At 36.8% G+C, this 15,335-nt stretch overlaps 1 protein-coding gene across 9 annotated transcripts in view; it reads right to left on the bottom strand.

Annotated features, from left to right (window-relative positions):
• Window positions 1-861: 861 nt before the first annotated feature.
• RIC1 (RIC1 homolog, RAB6A GEF complex partner 1) overlaps window positions 862-15,335 on the bottom strand; it is a 46,853-nt gene continuing 32,379 nt past the window's right edge. For 7 of the 9 annotated variants that reach the window (XM_015652959.3, XM_015652958.3, XM_015652957.3 and 4 more), the window contains 14 exons: window positions 14,028-14,066; window positions 13,652-13,762; window positions 13,212-13,301; window positions 12,430-12,590; window positions 11,246-11,384; window positions 10,087-10,203; window positions 8,563-9,291; window positions 8,099-8,257; window positions 7,856-7,989; window positions 6,578-6,864; window positions 5,577-5,771; window positions 3,692-3,869; window positions 3,377-3,565; window positions 862-3,072 (listed from right to left, as the gene is read on the bottom strand). In XM_015652959.3, coding sequence (XP_015508445.1) covers window positions 2,787-3,072; window positions 3,377-3,565; window positions 3,692-3,869; window positions 5,577-5,771; window positions 6,578-6,864; window positions 7,856-7,989; window positions 8,099-8,257; window positions 8,563-9,291; window positions 10,087-10,203; window positions 11,246-11,384; window positions 12,430-12,590; window positions 13,212-13,301; window positions 13,652-13,762; window positions 14,028-14,066 — 2,814 coding nt within the window. In that variant the 3' untranslated portion in view covers window positions 862-2,786. Of the gene's footprint in view, window positions 3,073-3,376; window positions 3,566-3,691; window positions 3,908-5,576; window positions 5,772-6,577; window positions 6,865-7,855; window positions 7,990-8,098; window positions 8,258-8,562; window positions 9,292-10,086; window positions 10,204-11,245; window positions 11,385-12,429; window positions 12,591-13,211; window positions 13,302-13,651; window positions 13,763-14,027; window positions 14,067-15,335 lie in introns of those variants that run through there. The other 2 variants (XM_033511360.1, XM_015652964.3) reach the window with 2 other exon arrangements.

The following is a 15,335-nucleotide window of genomic DNA, read 5'->3' as shown; positions in this document are numbered from 1 at the left end:
CAGTCTGTAATATTTCCTCTCTGCTTCTTTCCACTCCTCGCTATTGCCCTGCTCCAGCACTCCCACATGGGGTCCACTCCATGGGATAGTCTCTCATAAACTGCTTCAAAGTCGATCCTCCTCTTGCTGGGGTGGTCCTTCAGGAAGAGACTCTTCCAGCGTGGCTCCCCTGGGGGCGACAGTTCTTGCCAGAAACTTGCTCTTGCGCGGGGCTCTTTTGGGCTGCAGCTTCCTTCAGGGCTTATCCATCCACCTGCCTAGTGCGGGTGCTCCAAGGCTGCCTCTCTGGGTATCTGCTCCACAGTGGGTTGCAGGTGGAGAGCCTGCTTCCCCATTGTCTAAAAGAACCGAGTGCTGAGCAGTACCGCAGCAGTAAGAGGCAAGAGTGTTGTGTCATTTACATGTTTACTTGCACAGAGCCACAGGCTGCAGGGAATCTGTTGCAGTGCCTGGTATACCTCCTCCTGCTCTTCCTTTATAGGCCTGGCTGCCTGCAGGACTCTCCCTCACTCATCTCCCACAGCATTTTTTACCCTTTCTTAAATACATTACAGAGAGGAGGCATCAGCTTGGCTGACAGGCTTCCCTGTGACTGTTGGAACTGGCTCTGTCTGACACAGCCCCCCTTGCCACCCAAACCCACTACATCTCTTTTCACAGCAGCAGGTGGATGTAAACTCCAAAGATGCACTAAAATAAGGTAAAGGTTTGATTCCTTCATCCTGTAAAAGAGAAGCAGCAGGAGTATAAAACACAATCTTCATCAGGTGATTAGAGAGCTTTGTCTCTCATCATCTCTAAGATGGCCTACCTGAATGGCCTGAAGTCAGAAATGTTATTTTTCACAGGAGTAACTTCAAGTAAAGTTGAATACATTTTTCTTTTAATTACAAGTATAACAGCAGTGAAATCAAAATACAAAATTAGCACATAAGATTTGCATAGAGATAATTACTACTAAAGAAGTACAAACTTCTAAAATTTCACAACTAAAAAGATTTACCTGCTAAACAACAGTAGCACAGTAGTAAGATATGAATATTAAGAATGTTAATATATCAGTTAATGTATCTTTTACTTGCACAGATCCAAAACCTGAACAGCAGAATGCTGACCAGGATGGGCTTGGCTTACATCATTACCACAGAACCACAGAAAAATAGTAACTTGAAGCACAGTTTTTATTTCTTTTAACATAGATTAAGCAGGTTTCTTTATCATAAAAAAAGCTTTAAGTATTATCCCCTTAAAACAATAATGAATTTTGATGTCAGGTCACAACAGGCTTTGTAGGTATGATAGACATTATCTGTAACCAGTAGCTACAATGCAGAATAAGCTTAATGCTGGGACTCAGACTGAGTTTCTTTCCTCTAACTTCAGTCTCAGTTTCAACTCTTAAAATGAAGTTCAAGTTGCATACATTAATAGCTCCAGCTTTCCACGTAATACTCGCAATTATTGCACTTGTACTGGTTGTACTGGCTTAGTAAAGCCATCCTAAAGCAACAGTTTAATATCTGTACATTTTAAAGCACTTGATCTTATCTACAAAGGAAATAAAGATGATAAAACCACAATTCATTTAAAACTTAATTGTGAATAGTCTTAATTTTCAGAGTTTAAATGGATGTGGATTTAGTAACTACACTGGAAAAGCAACAGATGCTGTAACTACCCTACAATAACTAGTTTGGTCCATGTCAGTAATCAAGTGATGTTATAAAAAATAAACTAGTTTATCATGTATAAAATGAGTAATGTTGCATTTTTGTTCAGATTGCACAGTACAAACAAGCTAATATCTAAATTAATACTGTTACAGGTAGTTATTACATAGGGACAGCAGCTAGAAAAAAATAAGTACCTCAAAGCAACAGACTTCTGCAGCCAGGTTTTCATAACATTGTATGAAAGTTAAATATGTCTTAGTTAGAAGTATGCGTATTATAAAATGTTTGAAAAATGTTTAAGTATGAGCTGTTAAACTAGTTTTCCATTGCAAGAGTATATGATTATTATTTACATTTTAAAAATCCATTTATCAGAAAAGAATTTACAATGAAATAAATAACCTTCAGCAGTCCCTTAACCCAACTATAAGATCTGTTAAGTGGCAGTAAAAAACAGGTAAGCCACCTTGTGTCAGTGTTAGGTCAGTAAAGTATGCCTCATCCAGAAAGAAGTGCAACTCTGCTTTAACTTTACTAGTCATCTAGAAACATGCAAATACATATAGGTACCTCCAAATATGGTACAGTCTTGAGTATTTGTACAAGATTATTCACAAAAACATACAATATATTTTACAGTCCTTTAATACAAAATATCAGTATCAAACCAATCCGAACTGCATTGATCAGACATTTATTAGGCAGGCAAGCTGCAAAGAAAAGTTTTTATATTTAATCCCCTCTTCGCCTTTTAAACTCAAGCAAGTTATAAGTAGTTTCTTCAGAACTTGGTGGTGGTGTAAAGGTACTGATGAACATTGGCTGAATCTCTCTCCATGTGTTCACTGTCTGTCCAACACTATTTAAATTATCAAAATGTAAAGCTGCAGTCTGATGATTGCATCAAAAAAGAGTCATGTCTCCTTTTGAAATTATTAGATGAAACTGGTGTTTAGTTATCCCCACTAAGAATTTCAAAGATTGAAATATTAAAAAACAAAAACAAAAAAAACAAAATTAAGAAAAGAGTTCAAATCCAAGACACAGAAGCAGATCTAAGAGCTGGTTTGCTTCCTTTCACACCTGATGCTTGGGAAGTTGTTCACCTTCCATTTAAGACACAACACAGTCATAACTGCTTTCTTGGAATGAATCTTCATCCTCTGTCTTAGCCTTGTCCTCTTCATGTCTGCTTGCACTGCTGCTGCCAGCATCGCTCTGAGGATTAGTGCCATGGCTAGATGAATTCCTGCTTTCCTCAGCTCTTGGGTTCACTTGTTCGGGAACCTTAGAAGGATTCACTGGCTGAAACGCTTCAGGTTGTACTTGCTCTTCTACTATTTCATTTAGTTTCTGGATTTGTGGTTTGATGATAGTTAGAAATGGCTTATACCCAGGGCTAGGAAGAGAATGGGACAGAACACCACAAGTGGATTAAAATTAGTACTTCTGTCAGGTGGCTGAAAAGCAGAAATGTTTTTAAATAAAGAGAAAAAGGCAACCTTAATGAAACAATAAAAGTTGGAAAGGTCGTTGCCTTGGGTTTGTTTTATTTTGGTTTGTGTTTTGTTTTTTTTCCCAGTTTGATTACAAGTCTCTGAAGTGAGGTTTCAGCTAAGGCGAGGGTAATAACTCAAAGTTAGGTTTTAGGTACTAAAATATCTACAGCTTAAATGAATGTGCACCTGGAAAGCAAGGCTTACCAATCTGTAGAAGCCCACTTGTCAACAGCATCCAGGCCAGTCTTGATATTCTGATAGACTTCTCCATCAGTATCAGAGGACTGCATGATACTGAAAACCTGGTTGATAACTGAAGATTCTCTGAGAATAAGGCCTATGACAACACACCAATCCAGACATCCTGCTTCCATGAAGATATGTAGCAAGTACCTATATAGAAAAAAGGCTGTTTATTTTTCAACTCCCAAGATAAAAATTGCAGTATGATTGTGTATTCTTTCTCCAAATGCTGCATGCCAGCAATTCTCAGTCTCAGAGGCAAACGTCATGACTTACCGCAGCTGCACCTGTGACTTGTGTGGCCCTTTACTGGCCAGCTCTAGAGAGAGCTGCTCAAGCTCTGACTGACTTAAACTTAGACTGGAGAAGTTTTCATCCACCATTGTCCAGTCTCCATCCACCATAGAACTTGTTTCAGTCAGGTCCGTTGCTGAACCAATGCTGCATTCATCACCTATCAAAAACACTCAGAAACATAAGGGAAAAAAGAAACTACTCACTTTAGTAAGACTCAGAATTTCTGAACTACTTCCTATAAAAACTGACCAACAGTAATGCTTTATGGTGTATCACAGTTACTTCAGGCATACTGTCCGTCCCGCTTCAGCATTCTTCTTGTCACACTGGATGGTAGAACTACTGTTGCAGGAAAGCAATAGTTGTTCTATCCAGTAAAAATAATTCAGGACAATTATTATCAGTAAGGAATCCTCGGTATGTGTTGGCAATCATCATAAAACCACCAATACAGCATCTTGCATACTATAGTCCTAGAATTAAGTTTAGGAAGGATTACAGTTTGTCTAAACTTCTGCTTACTAAACTTCTAATTTTGTTAAAATGAAGTTTCAATATTAAATTATTTTCTTCACACAAAACATGCAGATTTTGAATGCTTTGTAATGTAACTATTTACCCACACAAAATACAAAAATAAGTATTTCCAGTAAAAACATGAAGAGCACATGCACTAACAGTATTTTAAAAGGAACAGCAACATCCAAGCTAAAACCATTGCAGTGGTGAGTCACAAAGTCAAAAAGTTACTTGATTATCTTCTTGCCCATGAACACCAGTGCTGGATTAGTAATTTGTGAAATAGTTATTTTAATTCAGCTTGCAATGCTTTAAAGGCTATTAATTTAGTTTCTTTATAAATAAGCTACTTCAAAATGTGTACCAAAGTCCATTGAACACAAAGGTCTTAATCCAGCTCAGAAAAAATCCCCAATATACTTGTTTATAGAAAGAATAGTAGTGGCAGACAGCAGTAAAATCAGTGTAATGAAAAGAGACTAATTTTGTTGTAGTATCCAGATTTTTAACAAACACAAGAAACAGAAGTGAAAATAAAAGGAGACCATACCCAGACAGAGAGGCTTTCCAAATGCTCTGAATCTCAGAGAAGGCTCTATGGTCTTAAATTAAGAAAATGCTTTATAGTCTTAAATTAAGAGATCTTAGATCTTTGCCCTGACAGAATGGAAATCATGATTTAGATACTGTTGAAAATGTTGCTCTATGCTCAAAGACAAGAGGAAGTATAAAAAAAATTAAAAATAAATTTTAAAAAATACTAGAATGGTCTGAGAAACTTTCCCCATCTCTTTTTGTTTTCAGAAAAAAATACATACAAAGTACAATTTCTCTTCCTATTTTAGTAAGCTGATCATACATTGCAGCTTTTAGAAAGCAATTTAAATAAAGCCATAGGAAAAAATACAACTATATTTCCTCAGCTTCCTCATTAAGTAATGTATCTAATATATTTCTTAAGAAATCCAAAAGCACAAAGTTCATGCAATTAGAGCTGTCCCAACCCCTGCAAGAGGCTGATCCGTGCAAGAGACAAAGAAACAAAAACGCACAACACAGGACAGTCTTCCTAGCCAGACTGAAAAAATACTGAAGGTCAAGTTATCACCACAGACAGAAACTTCAGCAAATACCTATTTCATATTCTACTTCATATACTTAGAGATGTACAACATGGGCATTAACCTTCTGTTGTAAAAAATTCAGTTCACTTTTCTTTTGTTTTTCCTGAGTTTTTCGTACCAGCAGTTGAGAAGCAACAATACGGCAGTGACAAGCAAATATCAAAATATAAGCAAACACTTCACATTTTTCCAATGAGCAGACAAAAGGAAGAGTGACTAACCTTTACTTAGCAAAGGAGAAAGGAATGCATCTTGCATGTGTGGCCCATGGGATGAAACAGTATCAATCTCTCTCTGAGAAGAGCTGATAGTACCGAGCCAGCTGCGACTGCGAGGTGTGTTTGAAACCCCTGTGTCCATTTCCATGTTTACAAAGGTGTCTGCAGACTGAGATTTTAGTAGTTGTTCCCCCACAGCTAAAGAAATCAAAACACACCAAGGAAAAATCATGTAAGTATCCAAAAGGAAGTTTAGAGTGTTCTCTCCAGCCATTTCATGAAGCTAAAACTTGCATCTAAGTCAATATTCAAGGGAGCTATGAAATACGAGGGAATGCAGCAAGTTTAGGCATTTCAGGAATTTCTGATCAGCTTTTTACACGAGCATTGGCATAAAAGAAGTATGATGCAACAAGGTGTTAGCATCAACAGAAGCAAATAATGATGCTGCTACTAAAAAGAGGACTTGGCAGCCAATGTAAACCTTGCCATATGGAGATAAGGTAGCAAGTGTCAACTTCGCAATAAGGAGATAATTTAGTGAACTCAGAGATCAATAACATAAAGGAGGTTTACAGCAGTCTTCAAAGTTCTTACCAGGAAACAAAGTAAATTTCAAACATTAGGAATATTACTATTTAATTTTTAAAAAGTTAATCAAAAGCTTATCTAGAGACTACAAAAGAATATTGATTTTAGTAATTTTTGGCAGCAGAATTGACACTGGAGTAATATCCATGTTCAGTTCAACATCTGCACTCATGTCAAATTCAGTGCACCTGAGAAAGCAGGAGATCTCAACAGAAATGGTAATCACACAAGAGATACTGTCTATGCTAAACAGAATCTCTTCAAAAAATACACTCTCTGTGAGAAAGCTGTGCAGGTGGCAAGCCTCAGACTGCTCTTATCTTGGCTGAACAGAAGCAGAACAGAATGAGATTCACAGATGTAGCATTGCATGAGAGAAATCTAGTTCATATCAAACTCAGATGTTACTGTACCTGTCTTGTACTTTCCATTCTTGAAAGGTGAATTAATAGATGAAGCTGGTATAACTGGAAATGGCCAGAGGAAATCCTTGTGTAGCTTTTTCAAAGCACACACAAAATCCTCCACGCGGGCAGCTCTGGCTCGCTCCTTGCACAACCAGCCGATCAGCTCAAAGCCCAGCTGTGCAGCAAAGCAGCCAAGGTCTTTCAGCTTGATTTCCTCCAGCAGACGCCGAGCATGCCGCCAGAGCATCATGTCAATGTACATGTTCTCAGCACAGTCACTGTCTTTACTCCACCTACACAAACAGCACGGAACAGCCAAGTCAGCACTGATAAAGCTGAGTCACAAAGGCTGTTGGCCACAACTGCACAACACTGAGTGACCAGCAGAAGAAGCAGCAGAAGGGGAGCTTTCTATCTAACAGCAGAAGCAGTTTTCATCATTCCTTGCTGTTTATATTCTCTAAAAGATCCTACTGCCTCAACAGGTAGGTGTAATAAAGGATTTAAGTCACAACAGCAGCAGTATTTATAGAGCATAAAACTATTAGCAATACAGAAAAAAGTAAAGAGACATAAAAGGCAGATGACACTGCAAAGTTTAGAGAAATAGTCAAGTATTGGCCTAGAACTCTTCCTCATCAAAACCTTTAAGATAGAACTCTCTAGTAAAAATTACTAATTCTTAATTTATTCTAGGATTGTTTTAAAAATTAGGATGGGGAAAAACACCAAAGCAAAGATAATAATGAATTTCAGTTCAGTACTACTTCTGAACTGTAATACCTATCAATATCAAGTCTGTATAAAGCAGCTTTAGAGGGGTTCACCCTAAGGCATAAAAGTTTCTATGTGTAGCTTGTAAACACACTGCTGGATCAAGAGGTGCATAGTAGCAGAGTGGTACACTGTGACGCTGCGAACTATAAGCTGTTCAAAATTTATTTTTCAGCAAAACTGATCCTTTAAATGTGAGGCATGTGATCTCACTAGCTACTTAAATTACTAGACATGTAATGTGTACCACATCCAGTTTCAGTCTTTTGGTCAGCAATAGCTGTATGAGCATGCCTGTGTATACATACAAATGCATATACATATATTTACATCTGTGAGAATATATTATCCCAAGAATGTTATGAGACACAAACAATACAAAAGTTGTGAAACTATAAATGTAAAAGATGTAGAAGGAGATTATAACAAATACCTAATTTATTCCTATAACTTAAATTGGTAAGAAAGTTAGTCCTGTACCTAATAAAGTGGGGAAGGAGAGGACATTACCTTTTTCCAGATGGGCCAGAGGGCATACTCAGTGTTTTTGTCAAATTAAATTTGCTATGGAGATTCTCTGCTGATTGGGACAAACTAATGCTGCGATGCCTGAAGAATTCAAAGCCACCACTTGAACTAGGTTCCTAAAACAAAAAAAATAAAACATACATTCAAAGAACCAAACATGATATATAAACTGAAGATTAATCATACAAGGCTTGATGGACAATATTTACTTTTCTCATCACAAACCTGAGTTGTTGGTGTAGCTGGGGGTGTTTCTGTCTCTCCAGAGCCAATGGCTTTAAGAAATCGAATCATATGACGACAGAGATCCCACTTTCCCTGCTCTAAGGCAGTATTAAATAGGAGAGTAGCATGTTGTCTGCTAACTGCTGGAACCTCCATATTCTGCAAGCAACAAAGCATAATTAAGTGATTTACTATATAGAGCATCAGAAATTCTATTAAGTGAAGCCATACTGCTTCACATTCAAGTATACCAAAGATTATAAACAGCAAATTTCATGCTTTAAAACTGTAAACTAACTACTGACACTGCATCATCTTACCACCCTTCATAACTGGACATAGTATTAACAGAAAACTGTTAAATTAAAAACCTGTTGAATTCACACAACTTTGATATGACATTATATAAAATACTGCAATGTTAGTAAATATCAGCACTCTTGCAATGTATTTGGTGCCATTACCTGTAGGATAATAAGGTAAGAGGCAGCTGTGTCCAAGTCCTGGGCCATTAAGCACTCTTCAAATAAGTCCTTCGGGTTTCCAACAGCAGCAAAAAGGTAATTCCACAGGGCATATTCTGTCTTCCTAGCACAATGAACAACTGTCTGCAGGAAGAGGGGGAATTCTGTAATGAACTTCGCCACAGTGGGAAGGAGAGGGTCGGGAATGGGCTCCCGCGAGGTAGCTTCTTCTTCCAGCACTTCATGAAGCATCAGTTCTAGTACATGAGGAAAGTATGGTAATGTGGCACAGGAGTGGGCCAAAAGCAAGGCTTGTTCACCGAGGTTCCTAACCAAGAGCTGGCGTAAAATGTGATGGAGGTAGATCTGAGAGGTTCTCTCAACAATGGAGAAAGGAAAGAGAACCTCTAAGTGTTCTCTAGCACTGCTTTGAGTGTATAAACAGTCATAGAGCACAGTGTCATTAACAGCACCAAGAACCAAGGCATCTTCAAACAAAACTGCCAGAGGGTATATGTTGATGTGGAAAGGCAGCATGATCCGTCTTGATAGAAAGGAATGCGGTTTTCGATGATCTCTGGGAAACAGGGGAAGCCAGACTTTCATACCTGCCCCACCACAGCTGAGCCACAGAGCCTCCAGTAAGTGGCGTTTCTGTTTGTTAATCCTGCAAGTAGTCCATACATTTTCAACAGACTGGGCTAGGACAACTGGAGCACAAAAGGGCAGCTATTTAAAATGGAAAAAAACAAAAAAAAACCAAACCTTAAAAAAAAACAGTATCCATTATTTCTTTTATTTTTACCCTGTTCTCAATAACTCTATTTTTCGGCTAAGATCTACTTTTTCAAACATGTCATTCTTCTAAGAAAGAAGAAAGAAATCTGCTTCTCTCTTATCTGTATCCACAGTATGTGACAAAAGACCACTTAGTACCTATGTTAAGTCAAGACATTTCTTTCATTTTTTTAACCTCCTTAGTACTTAAGTCAGGAAGCAGAGAGATAAGAATAAAGGTGAAAAATAAAAACCTGCTCTCTGCTTGCTCAGTTAGCCCACAAGTCCAGCCTAGAACTGACAAATCTTTATCTGAACTTTCCACATTTCACTTTCCCCATGTGTTTGTTTCGCACAGAATTGGCTTTCATCAGACTGGAAGAATTTAAAGTTCAGTAATTGATTTCTATTGTTGTTATTTCTAAGAACTTTATAAACACACTCTGCAAAAAATTATCATGTTCCACAAACATATAAAACAGTTCACACTAGAGATTTCCTGTTATTGGTGCATACCAAATTTTGGGAAGTATCTTTACTCTTAAAATTTGTCTATTTAATTTTAATATAACTAGCAAACAGGAGTGAATGTGAATATACTTCCAGCTAAAAATTCAGTGTGTAAGTGTAGATACTGCCATGCTTATAACCCTATTTTCTTCATGTCTGGACCATTCTCTTGCACTTGCTTCTTCCATCACTGACATCTTTCAAGCCATGTGCAATACTCCACATATATTCACTCACATGCTTTCTTTGATTAGGATTATTATCTTTATCTCGTATCTGGGGTCCAGATCGATCCCTTTGCAACATGATGAGTTGTCCTGCTAAGTTAAGCATAATACTTTCAGCTTCACAAGCCTACAGATAGAAAGAAAATTATGCAAATTATTTAAGCTTTCTGAATGATGATTTTACTCATAACCACAATAAAAACCCAGGAAAAAAAAGTGTAAATTATGTGCCACTTTACAGAGATGACTAACAACTTAATTCAATATAGAAGGACTAAGAAAAATCAAAAACCGTTCTTGTGCATAGGACTAAGTACTGGAAGGTTTCTTATTCACCAGATTCATTCCATGTGTTTAATATGGACTTTTTCCAACTATATGTTTTAAAATGGCAATTCACCAGTATTCTAAGAAAAATAATGCTCTGTATTCTTATCAACATCATCACAATATGACTGCCAGTATCTGACTGCAAAGACTAACACTGGTACACAACCCAAGAGCTGAGCCAAGAGTTGAGCCACACTTGTAGAGCATCTTGAACTTTTACTTAGCTGCAGTTGGAGAAAAACTGTTTTAGTAAGGCATGTCAAGAAAGCAAAGTATTCTGCTCAGTTAACCCTACTGTTTGCAACCCTGACAACAAAATTCCAAGTTGTCTTTGCATATGCTTTTAATGATCTGACTAAATTTTGAAGTTAAGACATGAACCTTAACATCTTAAATCATTGTTTGGCTGTTGGAGAATTGACAGAGTACCTTACAGGGGCATATACCATCTTTTCATTTTTTCTATTTATTCTTTCACTAATGGACATGTTGTAGTGAGAACGGTAATTCCTAATGCCATGGATTGCTCTGTTTTTTTAATACATGACAGAGCAATGTATCCTTGACAGAGTTAAATGTAATTTGTTCACCAAGATTTGATCCCAAACTTTGCAAAGGGAAGGTATGAAATAAAATCTAAACTCTTACTTCTCCTTCCACCCCCTCACCCCCCATTCCCATATAAATTGTCTATATAATGAACATCAGAAAAAACCACATTCTGGATTTTATCTTATGGAAGGGCCACTGATTTATGATTGCTTTATCAACAAGGCAACCTTTAAGGAGTAAGCTTACAAATTCAGGTACCAATTCTACCAAATTTTGAGACCTGTTACCTGCTGAGGCATCTTCAAGGTGATGCCAGTCTCTGTTCTCACTGATGTCAACGTAACAGACACTACAAGAAAAGGATGAGGAATGTACCGAGACATGGACACTTCTTGAAGAATTTGGATACTGGCAGTAGGATTAAGACTGAAAAGAAAATGACTACATTTAGAAACTTTACAACAGTACTTAACATGAAATAACTACCTTGAAGTAAACCTAATAAAAATAAGCAACTTAGCAAACAGTTTACAGAACAAGTGACATTCCTTTAATCAGGAATCAGTAGAAATGCCCACGTGTCTACTCTATATAAAGTTACCAAACAAACCTAAACTGGATTAAGTATATTGATATTTTGGGAAATACAGCTATGAGTGGGTGGAAGACAGTATCAGATACTTCAGAATATGACTCTATCGATCATCCAATGAGGCAGTTCCCAGGTTTGGATTCTGTTTGGAGCTTTTTTTTAAAAGCATTGAAAATATTTTTCTCTGAAGTTTGTAAACAACTTGCTTTTTTCTACCATAAAAAGGTCCCTTCTTGCTATAAAGAAGACACCATAACTGTAAGAAAAATCACCTACTTAGGCACTTAAAAAAAACCCCAACCTCTGAATCTTTATCTCCTCCTTAGATTCACTAATCTTAACTATCTGAGAGTATCTGGCATATCTTACATTGCTACTTCTTTTGCACTAAAATAATTCCTCACCACTACACCAAGACCAAATCTTTTATCTCTTCATCTTTGCAAGCCTGCTGCCACCTTCCCTTCACTAATTACTGCTCCTAATTTTAGAAACATGTTTTTATTTTAATTCAAATATGTGGGTGTCTTTTAGTGCCTTCTTCTGCTACTTATATTCAGTTTTCAAGCTCCTGTAATTTAGGAACATATTTGTTCAGACAGCTGGAAATGTGCATAAATCAGTCACTACCTATCTCCACACATAATGTGCCTAGCAGCACACATGCAAGTGACAACACTCAGGAATTTGTGCATACAGATAACACGTTACCATTGTATTTTAAAAATCTGACTTCACCACTTATCAAACAGCTTTGTATTATTGCAAGAATTTACTCAGACTGAGAGCAGATCCACTGGTACCTTGCTGAAAAAGCAGTACAGTATATAGTGAAATAGTGATATAGTCATATAGTATATGTCAAATAGTGACACTCACCCGTCAGACCTCCTCTCAATACTGTAAAGGCAAATGGAACAATCTGCTCTGAACAGTATCACAATGTCCCGGAAGACACTCAGCAGTAACGTGTTTGCTTGCACTTTGGTGATGTGAGCAAATGCATTGTCAAGGTTAGATGTTCGCAGGTAGATTCTCAGCTGCAAGGAAAAAGAGTAGTCTGAACACAGGTTATGCTTGCCAACAACCTAATAGTAATTCCACTTCTGGTAATCTTCCTTGTTGTGGAACGGCTGTCAAGAATTTCTACCAAGACACATTACTGAGATTTTGTTTCATTGAGTATTTTATCCATTGCATTTTATCATTACATCTGAAGTGGTTAAAGCACAGTACAATCTGAAGTACGGTACAACAATCATAAGGAAGGAATTTCACTCACCAGTTTTAAAAAGCAGAGTAACTAAATCTCCTCTGCCCATATAGTTTAAAAGCTAGCAAAAGTGTCCCAAAACACTGCAAACAGGTATATCAGAACACACTTCATGCCAACATGCAAAAAAAACATGTCACAAAGTTTTCAGAACAATGAGTAGATCTACTGCCAGCAGAAAATGGTTTTTAACAGCAACAACCAAATTTTTCTGTAAAGCATTACTTAGATATTCATATATAAACTCTGAATATGACCAAAACCCACCGAAGTTTAGAGTGTATAAACATATTTATAATACCACAATACTTTTCATGTTTATAATCCTACTGTCATACAATCAGATATTCTAATCATTGTATGTTTACTTTGAAAAAAAGTATCTCACCTCTTCCTGGTGATCATTTAAATTATAACATGCAAGAACAATGAAGTCATTCCACCATGCTAAGCCACCTGTTACCATCATAGTTTGCTCCTGAAAAGAAAAAAGCAAGCAGATGACATATAGGTATGTACTTCTATATACTTACACACACAAGACACATATGTTATACGGGTAATGTCTAAAAGACATGCATGATAACTATAAGGTTTACTCATAGTAGCCAGACTATGTGTATGAAGTTTTTAATATTTAAAAAAACCAAAGTACTAAAGAGTAGTATACGAAGGACAAACCTCATCCTACAAAAAATATGGTTCCACAGTTCTTTATGCTATTGGCATCCCTGAACTCTCTCAAATGTGTTTAATTTTCTCCAAGTCCCACATCCCAACAAATAAAATCCTCCCTGTGCACCAGAATAAAATTCCATAACCCTTCACCTGGGTAATATTTCCAAACAGCTTCCATTTTTTGGTGAGTAAAGAATAATGTGCAAAACCAAACTTGCCAACAACAGCTACATTCTGTCCAAGCTTGTCAATAGCTGAAAACTGTAAAAAAGAAAAAAAAATGTTAGAAGAACCTCAGAAGAGAACTTCTTTAAACAATATATCCTATCCAAATAAGGCACCACAAGGCAATATAACATCAGACTCAAAACATTTAAAGTATCTTCATGTTTCATACTTTACTAACAGTTTTCTTTCTGTAATGTCAAGTAATGATTTAATTTTCAGAGTTCACCCAATCCTAATGGACAATTATAAGTCTCCAATACCTCTAAATAAGCATGAACATATTCTTAAAATAACTCACCCGTATAGGCCAGTTGCTCTCTAGATATGTACTATGAATCTAAAGAAAAAAGAGAGAAAACCAAAACCACATGACTATACCAACTACAATTAAAGTACTGATTAATTTTGACATCCTAAAGGGACTCGGACAATGTCAGTGTTTTTGTTGTTTTTTTTCAAAACAGCATCATAATGGTATTCAATGTTGGAATTTTGTTTTTAAATACAATTACTGGCCCCACACCAAAAGTAACTGATGCCTAAATGTTACCCTGTTTTCAATACACAAAATAGCAAAATGCATTAACAACATACACCAGCTAATACTGTATTACCAATTAATAGTCACCATTTGCTTGTCTCTCCTCCCAGCTACTTCCCTCTCCAAGAGAATCTTTTACAGGAACATAAAACTTTTGATAAATACAGTCTTCAGGCAGGACTTTCAGTATAGGAATGAAATTTCTAATCCTGTCATAAATATACACCAGCATATCAAAAAGCCTTCTTATGAGAGAACTTGACTGGAACATGTCACATCAAATCTCAATGCTGGATTCTCCACATCACATGGGATGATACAAACCCAGCTTCAAATTCCAGTGTCTAATCTGACACTCACACTCTTGAGATCCAGCCACTGTCCTTTTTCATAGATATGTTCCTCCCCACTGTAATTCTAATTGTTTCAACTTTACTTTACAGAACAAAGACCACTGTCTTCTACACCAGTTTCAGAAGACAGAAGAGCTAGCGGAACAGCTAAAGTAGAAATTCAACAGTATCTGAAACCTGTCTTACATGCCTAGAATCAAACAGTTTTTAATACTACTGATTCATGTGTTGTGTGAAGAACAAAACACTGGAGGACCTTTCAGAAACAACTATTTAAAAGAGTGCCACCAATTCAAGCATGTAAGAGCACACATTAGAAACATGGATTAAAATATTTATATTTTTCTTTATATTACAGGGAAAATTAAAGTCCTATTACTACCATCAATTTCTTCTTTGAAAGCTTGATATTGTGAAGTTTTAGTTACATGCTTAAATAGATGCCATTTTCCCTGCTTGAAAATACAGCTGGAGTCTGAAGGCTGTATTCATCAGGTGAGTATGTTTTAAAGCATTTTGCATAAATAACAAAACAAACACCTAAATGATTTCTTGTGTGTTGCAGTTAACCTCCCTTTCAAAGTACAGGAAAAGTAATTAACTACTCCTTCCTGAAGTCATAAGACCTTTAAGACTGTTTTTATTCGCCAGGCAGCAAACACATAGCCACAAGGCTGATAGGACCAATGCTCCTTTACCTTTTGTCAATGAG

This window comes from Parus major, chromosome Z (assembly GCF_001522545.3).
Source record: "Parus major isolate Abel chromosome Z, Parus_major1.1, whole genome shotgun sequence".
Lineage (NCBI taxonomy): Eukaryota > Metazoa > Chordata > Aves > Passeriformes > Paridae > Parus > Parus major.
Note: the sequence above shows the minus strand (reverse complement) of the source record. Positions and strands in the feature narration are given on the sequence as shown.